General features: G+C 39.0%; 1 protein-coding gene across 1 annotated transcript in view; it reads left to right on the top strand.

Moving 5' to 3' along the window:
• adgrl2a (adhesion G protein-coupled receptor L2a) overlaps window positions 1-13425 on the top strand; it is a 271298-nt gene that overhangs the window by 155323 nt on the left and 102550 nt on the right. The window contains exon 11 of the mRNA XM_077534344.1: window positions 8071-8245. Coding sequence (XP_077390470.1) covers window positions 8182-8245 — 64 coding nt within the window. The 5' untranslated portion in view covers window positions 8071-8181. The remainder of the gene's footprint in view (window positions 1-8070; window positions 8246-13425) is intronic.

Here is a 13425-nt window from a genome sequence, read left to right on the forward strand (position 1 = left end):
TATTCAAACGATTAATCCACTAATCAGATTCATTGTAATGTTGCGTTAAAGTGTACTGTATTACAAAAGCATTTTCCCCCTGATTATTGTTTATTAACCAGTGATTACCGGTTCGGTCATTGTTTTCCGAAGTAAAAATTATTGTTTATAAATATCTTTTTTTTTTTTTTATTAAACACATAAGATAATCAATCTTCTTTCATTATGGACTATAGAAATCAGTGAACAACTACTATTGATATGCTAGAATTAGAGGATTTGGGCAATTTTAAATTTAAAAAATAGCTCCAAACGATTACTTGATTATTAAAATATCTGTCAGTGCTAAAATAGTGGTGACGAAGCGTGGTTAAAACAAAAATGATGGACTGACAATTACAGTTTGTTTCGGCTGACTGACGGAAGACGGCAGGGCCAGCAAAATTTTGTAACTTGCCCGTCCCTGGTAATCGGACCCTTCATCGAATGGTAGCACTCAGTTGCTGCAAATTCATACATTTTCTATGCTGGACTGTGTCGAGTCTTTAGGCACACAGCCGAGTTCAGTTTGTCTCATCCTCCAATTTGTTTGGACTAATTTAGCCATGGCCAACTGGGTCTCACTCTCAATGTTACTTTTATGGTGTCCTAATGTACTCTTTGAGCAACAACCTAGCAGAGTATTTATGTGCACACGCTAATTGGATTGCGTTTCTGGCCAATGGGGTTCACTCTATAGGCATTGCATACATTCTGGTTATTTCGAGGTGAATTATGCCTGGCCAAGGACCTATTGGGCTTGATTGGCAGCTACTATCACCGTGAAATAGCCATTCCTATTCCTGATCTTCATATTTATCGTAGTGTATTAATGTCATACTAATAATTCCCAAGCACAGGGAACATTTGGTAAAGACTCCGTTTAATGGTCCAGGCAGAATCATTCTTATCTCAACAGTGCTGAAAGAATAGTTTTGTGCTATCAGTAAGTGGAAATGACATTTTGAATTTCCCTTCCAGATAATCCACTTCAAATGCCAGTGAAACATTACAATTACAACTCAGATTTATGGAACTTGTATTACAACCTGGCTGCTGTGTCGAATCAGTTTTCGATAATCCGTGTGGACGGACAGGTATAGGTATCTTACAGAACTAATAGGATTTTCAGTGCAATACTGAAGTGATTACGAGGTTATGGATGTCATATATATGCAGTCAGAAAGCAATCTGGCCAAATCACAGCACACTCATTTCCACATTTTACATTGTACTATTTTGTCCACTAAACCCTACCTAGACTGAATTATCTTCTTTTTTTTGTTTGTTTGATTTTAAAGGCGCTCCAGTTTTGTCTCCATGCACCCAATAAGTTGTACTGTTCCAACCGATGGCTCATGATTGCTTTATTTAGTAGCCATATGTCCTGATCAGTGGGGAGCGCAGCTCATCGATGAATTGAGTGGCTCATAAAAATGATGAACGGCATAAACACGAAAGCAATGAGCCTGACAAGCACCATGCTGCTGTCACAGGCTCTGTCATGAAATTGTTTTTGTCTCTAAAAGTGATGCTTGCATAGCAGTAAAATTAGAATTTGTTTTAGCTGAGACAGAATCCGAAATTATTGACCGTAATGATCAGCTATTACTTTCCTCATACAGAGGGAACGCGTCAATTGAGAAGTCTTTTGTCTTCTACTTTCCTTTGTTTTTTCCTTCCATTATGCAGTCCCACCTTCCACCCCCACCCTGATCTATCCTGTTGCGCCATGTGCAAGTTTGACCTGATATTCCCCTTGCGTGATCTCCGGCCAGGGCCGTTGTTTGGGGTGGGGGGCGCCAGCAGTCACGCAGCGTTTGGGTGGATGTCATTCCTGGGCTGCTCTCAATCATTCCCCCAGCAGAAGGGGTCAGCGCCTGATTCCTCCCTGCCCCATATCGGGCTCAGCGGGGCTCCAGACTCATCTGATCAACAGTCCAATCTCTTTCCTCTGGACTGTGAATTCTCTGATTTCCGCTTCCAAATTGTATGTCTTCGACCAAGGCAAAGCACGAACACAATCTCTTCTGCTTTCCTTCCGCGGAAGTGTCTGTGTGTTTGGCATCTTAGCTCTGATTCCCCGGGTAGTTTCGTCTTCCCGATCGGAGATGAGAGAGGGTCTTACAGTATGTATGAATTCATGTTTGAGCATACCGTTGGGAAGAACCAATAGAAGCAACCTTCTTATTCAACAGGTGGTGGTCTGTTGGCTCTGATTTACATCTGAGTGAATGTCCAGGCCTGCATTTCACCTCTTTTGCATCTCTGTGATGTTCACTGACAATTAACATCCCAACTCTTTCTTGGGGTTTGTTGAAAGCTGAAGGGCTAATTCAAGGGTCAAGCAAGACTTGCAAGCTGTCAATCTTTTTATTGTAACTTGAGTCCCCTCCCCCACTCGAGTCCTTTATTCTCAGACACCCCTAACCCCCCCTTTCTCCCTCCCAGACCTCTTTTTAATAGAAAAGCCCAACTCTTCCTCTATTCTCCTGTGGCTCTCTAACAGCCCAAGAGGGACCACCAAAAGCTTTGTCTTGGAGAAGCCATGCATTCTTTCACATCTGCCTCTTGTTTCCAGAGCCCACCCCCTTCCCTTCCAATTCAAATTTCAAACTGCCCTTTTCAATCAGCCCTCCTCCTGTCTCTTCTAATCACTAAACCCCCATTTTGCGCTGAACTATAAATGCAACTGATTTGGCTTGAAACACTCTGTCATACACACCCCTGGAGAATCTTCGTTTTCCAGGATACTTAAACATCTGCCTGTAATGATTTCATACATTAAAAACAAAACAAAAACAAAACAAAACAAAAAACTATCAATTTAACAACTGGCCAATCTGTGCTTCGATTATCCCTTTGGAATCAAGCGACTCTATTGCTATTGCCCTTCATCATCTGTCTGTAACGAGTCTGTAGATGCAAACACCTGTTCTTAGATCACGGCGGTGTGGAGGGGGCTCAGAGTACGAATCACCGGCGGCGTCTCTGTTTAAAGGCGTGGGGAGAGAAAAGCAAGCTCCAGCTGAGAGGGGAGACTTTGGCGCGTCTAATGAGGAGAATGCCAGCCAGACAGTGTCCCTCCGGTCTGCGCCTTTGGTGTCTGTGCATGTTGAACACTCACAGCGTGAGACAAAATACGTTAAGTACAAGACTGTTATAATCGATTTATAGAACAACCTTGTACATTGTATGAGGGAAATACACTCTGCATTTACCTCATGGTGGGGGACTTTATTGCCTCCGAGGCAAATGTGTTAAAAGGCGTCTGGTTTTTGTCTTCAGACAATCGAGGTATGTTGAGAACACTGCTCGGAGATGATGACAGACAAAAAAAAAAAAAATGGATCCAGTAATAGTTTGTTTACAGATCGGATACACCCTCAGACACAGCTAAGCTGCCTAAGAAACTGTTATTGTGCTGTTCTGGTCTATGAGGTTGTTTGGCTTGAAATACAGACACAGAGGCATGCAAGGATTAAACTAATACATAGTTATGTGTTGAAGGGAGGCAATGCTATTTGACAGAAGACTTGCGAGCGTTCTCCTGATAACTCCAGACAAGTTTGAGGTTAAGCTTTTAATTCAGCCCATTAATCTCAACCGAGCCAGGAAATCTCTTTGTTACCATGCATTTCCATTAAAATTAGAGGAGGGTAAGACTCTGATGTAAACATCATAACCCATCTACCTCACTCAAGGTCGTGAGCCTCCGGGCATCGGTATTTCATATTGCACATGACATGTGAATGCTCAGATCTCATAATAACGTATTTGGGATTCCGTGCATGCATAGAAGAGGTCACAGAGTGAACTGGATGCTAGACTTTTGGTAAAACGCGTGACTAGTGCGCAGGTGATAAAACAGTGATTTCAAGTGACCAGGGTATGATTTGATTTTTATTTGTTCACCAATACAAAAAATAAAAATAAAAATGCTTGGACCGTTTCCATCTTCACAACATTTCTTTGAGTGCACAAGCTTTTGAAGGGGATTATCGTCATATCTCTGTATGTGCACCACAAGTATTGTAAGTGGACAAAACAGTCGGCGCTAAGCCTCTGCGTGTTCATAAGGATCTTAAAAGCCTTTATGCTCCCTTTGCAGCGTTATTGTACAGACGGCCGACACAAGGCCTCATCATACAGTAAGAACTTGTAAGGAGCATGTCACTCAATACAGCAAAGACCTCCACCAAGGCGGAACAGTCCTTGTATCAGGGCCTAATTCTGAACCTTCAAAGATACTTGTATATGTATGAATTTTCTAATTTAGTCGCCGCTTGGTGTGCAATATAAAATCATTGACAACCTTTTGACAACAGAGAACATTTTTGAAAACAATTATGTCACCACTTCCAAAACTATATGAAATGGAATGCCAAGTGCATTCAGTCTGAGCATGTAGGACACCAACTACGATTCCATGCAGTCAATAACCCATGTAAACGCACAAAAACACAAAATTAAGGCAGATCATTTTCAAAACCCGAATAAGACCCCTGGATTACTATTTTTTTTTTTTTTTTTTTTCTAACCCAAATAGTTGGCTATATAAACCTCGTTTTAAAGGAACATTGGTATGTGTTCTGCACATGCTCTCTCCACAAGGAATTTTGCGCCTTTGAATAGCGGAAGTACCAGTACTTGCATGCGTGGAAATACGTAAGCTGAGATAAACAAACATGCCGAAACTTAGACGCCGGGCAGCAACACTTATGGAGCGAGGAGGAAACCAACTAATAAATTAGCGTGGTGCGTGACAGTACAAACAAAGAGGTGGAAATGACATCTATTTTTGTCATGATGTTGTCCGCGGGTTGCGGTTTAGCTGGTGATCGATCACATTACCATACATTACCATGTATATGGGAGTAACTCTGACTACTCCCAAATATTTACGGGTTACCAAATCTTTCAGAAACCAGAATTTTGACATATTGACAGCTTATAATCATAGTTAATGACAGTCAAAAGGGTTACTGTGTGGAACATTGAACTGTAATAGCCTGTGCCTTTTATGATTCTTCCAAAAAGTACATTTACTCAATTTGTTTCGTAGTCTTTATTCACAGATCATATAAACCAGTAAACAATATTCAAAAGATGATTTCTTCCATACCACAAGCATTTGGTTGCTAAGGGCATGGCCTGGATAAAACAACTGTTTCAGTGACTTTTGCTGGTCAAAGTAAATGAGGATTGTTTTGAAAATATTGATACACCCACAAAATGTGTTTTTACTAGCTCATTATGTAAACACATACAGTATACTCATTTAGAAATGATTCTGGATCCACAACAAAAGTTTATCTTTCTTCCTACTCCCTTTTCAGATGTAAATTAGGATGTACGGTATGTATTATAGTGAATGATAGACCCAAAAATGAATTATTTCTCCTTAAGATATTTTGTTATTCTTTTCATTTTTCTTTTTTTTTTGTCATTCTTACATACATACACCAAAGGTCTATTCTCCGTCCCACTACAAGGATTGTGCAAAACGAGTTACCGGTATTTGGTTTGTTTGAAATATGGCTCATAAACTAAGTACCATGGAATTAAAACATATTTTGTTTTACATTCCTTTAAATGTGTATTTAATTTAATGTTCAAATCTTAAAAACAACATATTTTCTATTTATATATTAATTAACCAGACTTAAACTTAAAGTAATGTCATGTCCCGCACTCTCGCTAACCCCAATTTAATGGCTCTGAAATTAGAGGTCTCATGTGAGGTATATTGTCACATTAGATGAGGAGATTATGGTGGACTTAATTACAACTTTGTTGCCTAATGTGTGCAGGCTGCATGTTTTCATGCCCGTGAAGTACTATACGCTGTGTGGGAACTAGCAAACACAAAATAGATCAAACACTCTCCAGCCAGCGGATATTCTCCAGTGAGGGGAAGCCGAGTTTTACAGCTCTGGCTGCACGCGACAGGCAGACTGCTTCAGTTGTGCATGAAGGCTAACATTCCGAGAAAGGTTGCAGACACATAAAGAAGGTTATGGCTGTTTTTGATCGGGCTAAAAAAAGATGAGGGGAAAAGAGTTTCTAATGGGGCCCTGTGTGCCCCGTTGCCTGAGTGATGCCACATCCCTTGGTAAATGCGCTAATGGTTGATGGAACTGAGAGGACGGAGTTGAACCCAGCAATGTAAACAGGCGAACAAAAGGTTAGTAGTGTGAAACGCCTGCCTGCACGTGCAGGTGGGCTTTAGGTTTCACTGGTGGATCCAAGACTTGGGAGGAGGCCATTTGCTTTTGTAGCGAAAGAGAGCAAAAACAAACATTCCAACGACGAGCGGGGCAGGTATGGATGAGATGGGGAGACAGGAATCCTGCTTGGGAGTGATGGGAGTGAAAGGGTGTGGATGCAGAGATAACTTTGTGGTCAGTCACAACAAAGCGTGTTGACCATTTGCTCTCAAGTGTTTATTTGTTTGACGGCGCCTCGGGGGTGGAAAAGGCGATTGTACTTCTTAACCTTCAGATAGAATTTCTGAATTAGATAACTCATTCAAGTAGAGTTGTCAAAATTAATCGATTAATCGACAATCAATTATCAAATTCATTTAAAACTATTTTAACTATTTCACTCCCAGACAATTTTCACTGAAGCAACCCCATTCGCCCCCAGATGTTTTATGGGATTTTGACTGATTTTGCAAGGCCCACAGAATATTGTGTTCTATTGCTATAAAAACATGGAACCTACCAAAAGAAAGACTAGTCTCTTATTTCATCAGTAAAAAAAAGAAAAAAAAGAAGGTGTTTCTGTCTGTTTCAGTTTTGTAGCAATTAACATTAGAATACGTCTGTTTAAAACAGTGGGGAAAACAGCTTGTTGCAACATGGCCCTGGTTGAGCTCTTATACTCTGCTGCCACCTGCTGGCCGTTTTTGTAGTAAATGCCATTGCTTCAAGTCTTCTTTTCAGTTCAGAGGCTGCATCAAAGCCGTCTGCATACTCTAGCATTAAAAAAACAAACCAAAAAAAACAAAACAGCAACAACCTATAAATATGTCTATGGGACCATGGTAATATTTAAAATAGAACGTATTTATAAGTTTTTGGGAGCAAATGAGTTAATAATCAAGTAATCTTTTTGAGCCATTTTTTAATTTCAAATTGTCCAAATCCTCTGATTTCAGCATATCAACAGTAATTATTGACTGATTTCTGTAGTCCTTCATGAAAGAAGACTAGCTTCTGTGTTTAATAATCAAAATAAGAAATTTGCAAACGGATTTTACTTTGGAAAACAATGACAGAATTGGTAACATAGTACAACATCAATCCCCCTGTTTTCTAATCACTGTTCTAAAAATATTTGATAGTGACAGCACTACATGTACATCATACATTGGCCTTTTGTGATTTCACTGTAAATGTTTAACTGGTTCTATGGGCTTTCAATCTAATGTCACAATTTCACCCGGCTGAAGTGGTCGGAAAACATGTTAGATCACGTTCACTCAGCCGTATGATTTTTGCGTTTAACGCTGCCGCCAGTTGATTTAGTATTTCTCGTGCACGCGGATGCAGAAAGCAATCCGGCTCACAGTTGGCCGCTTCCTCACCATTTGGAGCGTTTTCACTCTGGGCTCGTGTCAACTTTCTGTCGGCAAGCGAGAGTCGACTCCAAATCTGAGATGTCTTAATAAATCAACATCACTTTAAAATCTTTATGATATGTCTCATGTGCTTCTGGGTGGTAGGCACGGGCTATGATTTATAGATGGGGATTTTTAAAAAATACAATAGTGGAATTAGATGGAAAGTTGATCAGGTGAAGAATCTCTCATAGGTCACAGTGGGGTTGGCTCGTTCTGTTTGACAGTACTGGTTGCGCCCAGTTCCAGTCAGTTAGGTGGTCCCGCTTCCAGTTGCCATTAAAGGATTTCCCCCTCTCACGATTATTGACCTCATGCGCTTATTTGCCAGCCTGTGTGGGTTTTGCAGCATTTCCCAGATTTCCTCCCACACACAATAAATGTCTCTTGAACTGACGTTCTTTCTCGTTGTGTTCCCTTCGCAGCTGTGAGGCTCAATGATGACCATCTCCAAGAGCGTTTGGATTGGACTTTTTTAATCAGAAGCCTTTTGTCACGACATAAAAACCTGCGAGAGACCACCAACGCTTGGCGCCATGTGGAAAGTACACACCTTGTGCTGGTTTATCATCACGCTGGCCCAAGTCCACTCCACTGAGGGTAAGTGCCCGTCAAAATCTTTGGGCCTGTAAAAACAGACCGCTTTGTTTCCATACCTCCATTTTACAGCATCCTGCGAACGAGTGTTTCAGGCTCACTGACAGTAAGGCACTCAGTGGGGAATTTCCTTTCTTATAGACTTATTTAGGAATTCTCCATTGAGCAATGAAAATGTAGCGCTCGCGCTGCTCCTATGAAGTCCCACAGCGCATGTCTAAGTAATGTGGCTCTGAGGACGGTGGGCTCAGGCGGACGGGGGATGATCGGGAGCGCTTTCATTAGTCGTATATCTCAGACAAATTGTGATTTGCCAGAGATTTTCTGCTTGAGAGCGCCAGTTGTTCCCAGTGGCATCAGAGCTGGATGCGTTCGGAAATTCGGGGCTAAAATGTTCTGCGCTGTGGCCAGCGCTCACAGATTTCACACCTCAAAAACGTTGATGTTTTCATCACGGTGCGTTTTAGCGGTGATTAAATCCATCTCGGCTGCATCCTAATGGCCGGATTTAGATGTCTTAACTGCATATCATAAACACTTTCCTCTACTTATTAGTCTTTAATCACAACAATAGTGGTGCACTACTTTCGGTAATTGATGATTGCTTTAAAAATTGGCTTCTGGTTAGTGCAGTATATCAGAAGAGCCATTATAGATTTGTTTCTTTGTTGCCAACTGTTGTAGCTCTCTCCCAGTCTTCCTGTTTTTTTTCTTTGGATTTTTAATAAGATCTGCAATGTAAGATTATTGAAACGAGTTGGCAAATTAATCACTGATGCAGCATGTCACAAAAATCACCCGTGTATAATCTTAACATACAATTTATTTTCAACTTGTGTCATCTGGCTTGGATTTTTTTACAGTCACACAAGAAGCGGAGTGTGTGTGGCTCTTTTCAGCTTCAGTGGCTTTGGCAAACACTGAGAAGCAGAATTTCATCAATGCCGGCAACATACATCATCTCACGTCATGCGGCGATAAGAGTTTGCAATTTTCCAGGCTTATAATGTGACTACACCTAGAGCAAATGGAGATAGTTGGGATCCCAGTGAGCTTGGAGCTCTCACCTGGCGCTGCATGGTTTTTGAAATGCTACTGTAAGCTCACACATATACATGACAGATACCTTTTTTGGACACTTAAAAGAAAAAAGATTCAACTCATGTCCATCCCGTGTTGATTTATATACAGATATTTATGGAAATTCAATTCTTAAAAATCAAGAACATGATAAAAACACATTAAATTCCACATTACAGTAAATTATGCAGCAGCAGTAACTTGTCATATGATTTATTTTATTCTTGTTAATGAAAGTAACACATATTATAATCACTTAAAGCTGCTCAACGCAGGAAATTGAATTTTGACTCGCTACTGCCACACGTGGCCAAAAAATGAACTGGCATACACACTTCTTCATGTCCACACTGTACGCATAACATCACATCCACAAACAAAAGGTAGGAACCCGAATCTAGTCTGAAAACGATTTTGGGTCAAATTTCTTTCAAACATGTATAGAAATCTGAATACAGCATAATACAGCAATGAGTGAAACGAAAAATGGAAAAAAACAAAAAACAATTGGCTTGCAGGAACAGCTAATTTACTAATCTGCTAATTAGAAAATGTTTGAGTCATAAATGGCCAAATAAATAAATAAAGCTATTGTAAAGATATTTTGTGGAAAATTTCCTACATAGAGCAGCTTGTGTTACACAAACATTGACATCAACACGGATGAGATGGAAATTCTATTTTCATACTTGTAATTTAATTGTAAATATAAATGAAAAATATTCTAAATTGTCTTAGTGCATGAAATCAGGTCTTTCGTAAATGTAAGAAAAAAAAAACTTTTAAATTCCTGTGAGCAGTAAAAACTAAATTAGGCATTTCAACTTTTATTTTCTCATGAATTGACGGAAATGAATATCAATTTCATATTGATTAATTGATTTTGTGGTATCAAACAGGGATAAAATACACAAAATGTTCAAGGCAGCATTAGAGTGCTCTGACATGTAATAATTGCATGTCAACAGGTTGAGAACATTTAGAGAGATTCTCACACCCCATTAAAAAATAGTATTTGAAAAGAAAAATTGATTCAATGATTATTAATGTTTCCCCCTAATCAATCAGGAAAATTTCATTCTGCATCTTACAAGATCAGCAACATAAAACAATTGCGAATAGGAATCATAATAGACTCGTGGACTCATTCTTATCAATAAAAAGTAAAATAAATAAATGAATAAAAAATAACCTGGTATGTGATTTACAATCCAGACGTTTAAACTAACTCTTGTAATGTTTAAGAAGTGAAGCTTGTTTAATATACTTGTGGCCGTAACCCTAAAAAGAAATGTGCAAAAGCTTTTTTTTTTTTTTTTTTTTAAATGTGCAAAAGCTATTAAATAACGCGCACTTTGTTGGGCTATATTGATAACATTTGTCATTTATGTTAGTTTGCATTTCCTCCCCCCTCATGTCAGTCCCATTTCCCATCTCAGCTGCAGAGATCAGCTCGGAAACAGTTCATTACAAACAATATCCCCAAGTCCACACGCTTCATTAACACTGCGTCAATGCCTAATATCTTTTTAATGCATTTTTATAATTGAATTAAATGAGTTAGTGAAATGTTGTAAATAGTTTAAAGTTCGCATTCGGAAGGAAGACTGTCACACATGCAACATTATTCCTTTTTCTGGGGGGGGGATTGTGTTGTTGTGACCTCCAATTACAGTGTATGTCTCATCCTCCACATCCAGTCCACGTGTACAGTATATGTGTCTTTCATCTATATTTCCACAGCTGGTTCACTGTTATCGCAAGGCTTTCATCCTATATCCTTTTTCTTTTTTCCCCGCCATCTTGTCTGTCAAAGAAAATGTGGATGTATATAGTACAAAGCTTGGAGGTGGATTTAACATTTTCTTTTTTTTTCCATTTCAAGGCATTCAATTTGTTTTTGCGCTCTTTACTAAACAAAAAAATGATATTTCAAATACGGTAGTTGATTATTTTTGTTGTTTGATCAATAGGGACATGTATAAAGGACCCAGAAGCCTCCTTTTTTTTTGTCATGTCTCCTATTTGGCAACTAGATGTAGCGTCAGAATTTCATTATCGCAGTCAGCGTGTATTCTCGAGTTGTGACTTGTGTTTCTGGGCATCCCGCACGGTCTGACTGAACAGTCATTGGCCGGATTTTTCGTCACAAATGAAGCATTTAGAGCTCGATTGAAAAACTGCATTGCCTGGCAGGACATTTGGGTATTGATTTTAGATTGCTTATCAGTCAGAGGTATTCTCATTTCACTTCACAATGTTGAATTTGAACATCACAGAATTTCAATTGCAGGACTCAAAAGCGTTCACATCAAGTCAAGATGATCTAGCCTGATACCTGAATGTGTATGTGTGAAATCATTAATAGACGTCAGTGTTTGTATTGCTTCAGGATTTAGACTAATTGCTTTTATATATCTCCAAAAAAGCCTTTAGCACAAACCGGGGTGTGAAGTTGACATTGGCGTCTACCAGATAGACAGGGTCTCTCAAAGGACATTCTAGCATTGCATGTGGGAGGGGTCATGTCTTTGTATCGCAGGCTTGACCCATACTTAGGGCTCAAAGTCGAGATTACTCAATAGTGCTGAAGTTGACATTCTTATTAAGCTGCCAAGTGACACAGCAACCTGTTGGGTTGCCTCTTGACAAAGTACCAACCCAACTCGGCTTTCGTAAAACGCATTAATTGCCTCGTAAGGATAAGAGAACTTGATAAAAATGGAATTCCTGTTTCAATAGTAGAGAACAGCAAATATGAGTCACTTTACACCCTTTTGTCATACCTTCCCTGTTGAACTTGACAAATGGAGGGATTCAATTTCCAAAGCAAGAGATTGGACTTTTTCAATTCAATGTTAGTCAATTTTTAATTTAAATTCAATATCAATTCAAACTTGTTCATAAAATGTTAGATAAAAAAAAATAAAGAAAGCAAACACCAACCCTGACATTCTGAGATAGCTAAAATATACTTCATAAACTGTAATTATTTGGCTTTCAAACGCGGTAATGTATTTTTAACATTTGGAGTGGCTGACGTTAATGACGTCACAGCTGGTGTGCCTGCATTGCTACGTTCAAGTACATCATGGAAAATGGCCTACTCTTCCACTCCCGCACAGTCACAACTTAGACACGCTTCGCAATTGAAATGGTGCCGTTTGATTTCATGTGAATCAGTGCTCTGTAGTTCCGACACTAATCGGTGCATATAAAAAAGTACCGTCTTTGGTACTAATCTCTAGTGCTACAAGGACAAAATGTTCTATCCCGATATAGATGATTTACACTGAACGCAGAAAATTCCATTTCAAATGTCTACTGCCACCTGCTGACGAAATAGGAAATTGCACTGAACCTTCTTCACGCACGTAACACATAAATGATGCCACATCTGCAGACAGAGGACGGGAAATTCTAACCCAAATCCAGTCTGAAAACTACTGGCCAGATGCTTGCAGGAACAGCTAAGGTGTTAATTTATTCATGAGAAGATGTTTCAGTCATAGATTGTCAATTAAAAGGCTATTCTAAAGATATTTTAGGCCAAATTGTTACAGAGAGCAGCTTTAATGAATGAAAGTGAAATGCAGTTTTTTTTCTCCATTTAATTTATAAATCACACAATTCATATAGAAAATACAAGAAAATTAAACAGATTATGCAATAACAAATAAAAGTAGGGATGTTCAATACCACTGACTGACACCAGTCTGAATACTCACTTGACTGCTCAGTGATTCTGATACCAAATACCGATACCACTAGTACTTTTGATATGGAACATGAAAATAAACAAAAAAAAAAAAGTGACAGATAATTTAAAAAAACCCATATATATCACAATATAGCATTTTACTTAAAACTGTTGAGATTTTGTCGCAACAAGATTAGTGGCCACAGTCGCGAGTACCGATACCTTGAAATGCTGGATAAATATTATTCAAAATATCTGTGAGCATAACAGTTTTTTAAGCAATGCAAGTAAGTGAAAAATAATTTCAAAGAATACAATAAAAATGTGTTTTAAATAACATTCAAATAGCTCTTGTATTTAAACAGTTAAATGCTAATAAAGTGCTTCAGTTGCTGAGTTTTAG

Source organism: Festucalex cinctus, chromosome 10 (genome assembly GCF_051991245.1).
Source record: "Festucalex cinctus isolate MCC-2025b chromosome 10, RoL_Fcin_1.0, whole genome shotgun sequence".
NCBI lineage: Eukaryota > Metazoa > Chordata > Actinopteri > Syngnathiformes > Syngnathidae > Festucalex > Festucalex cinctus.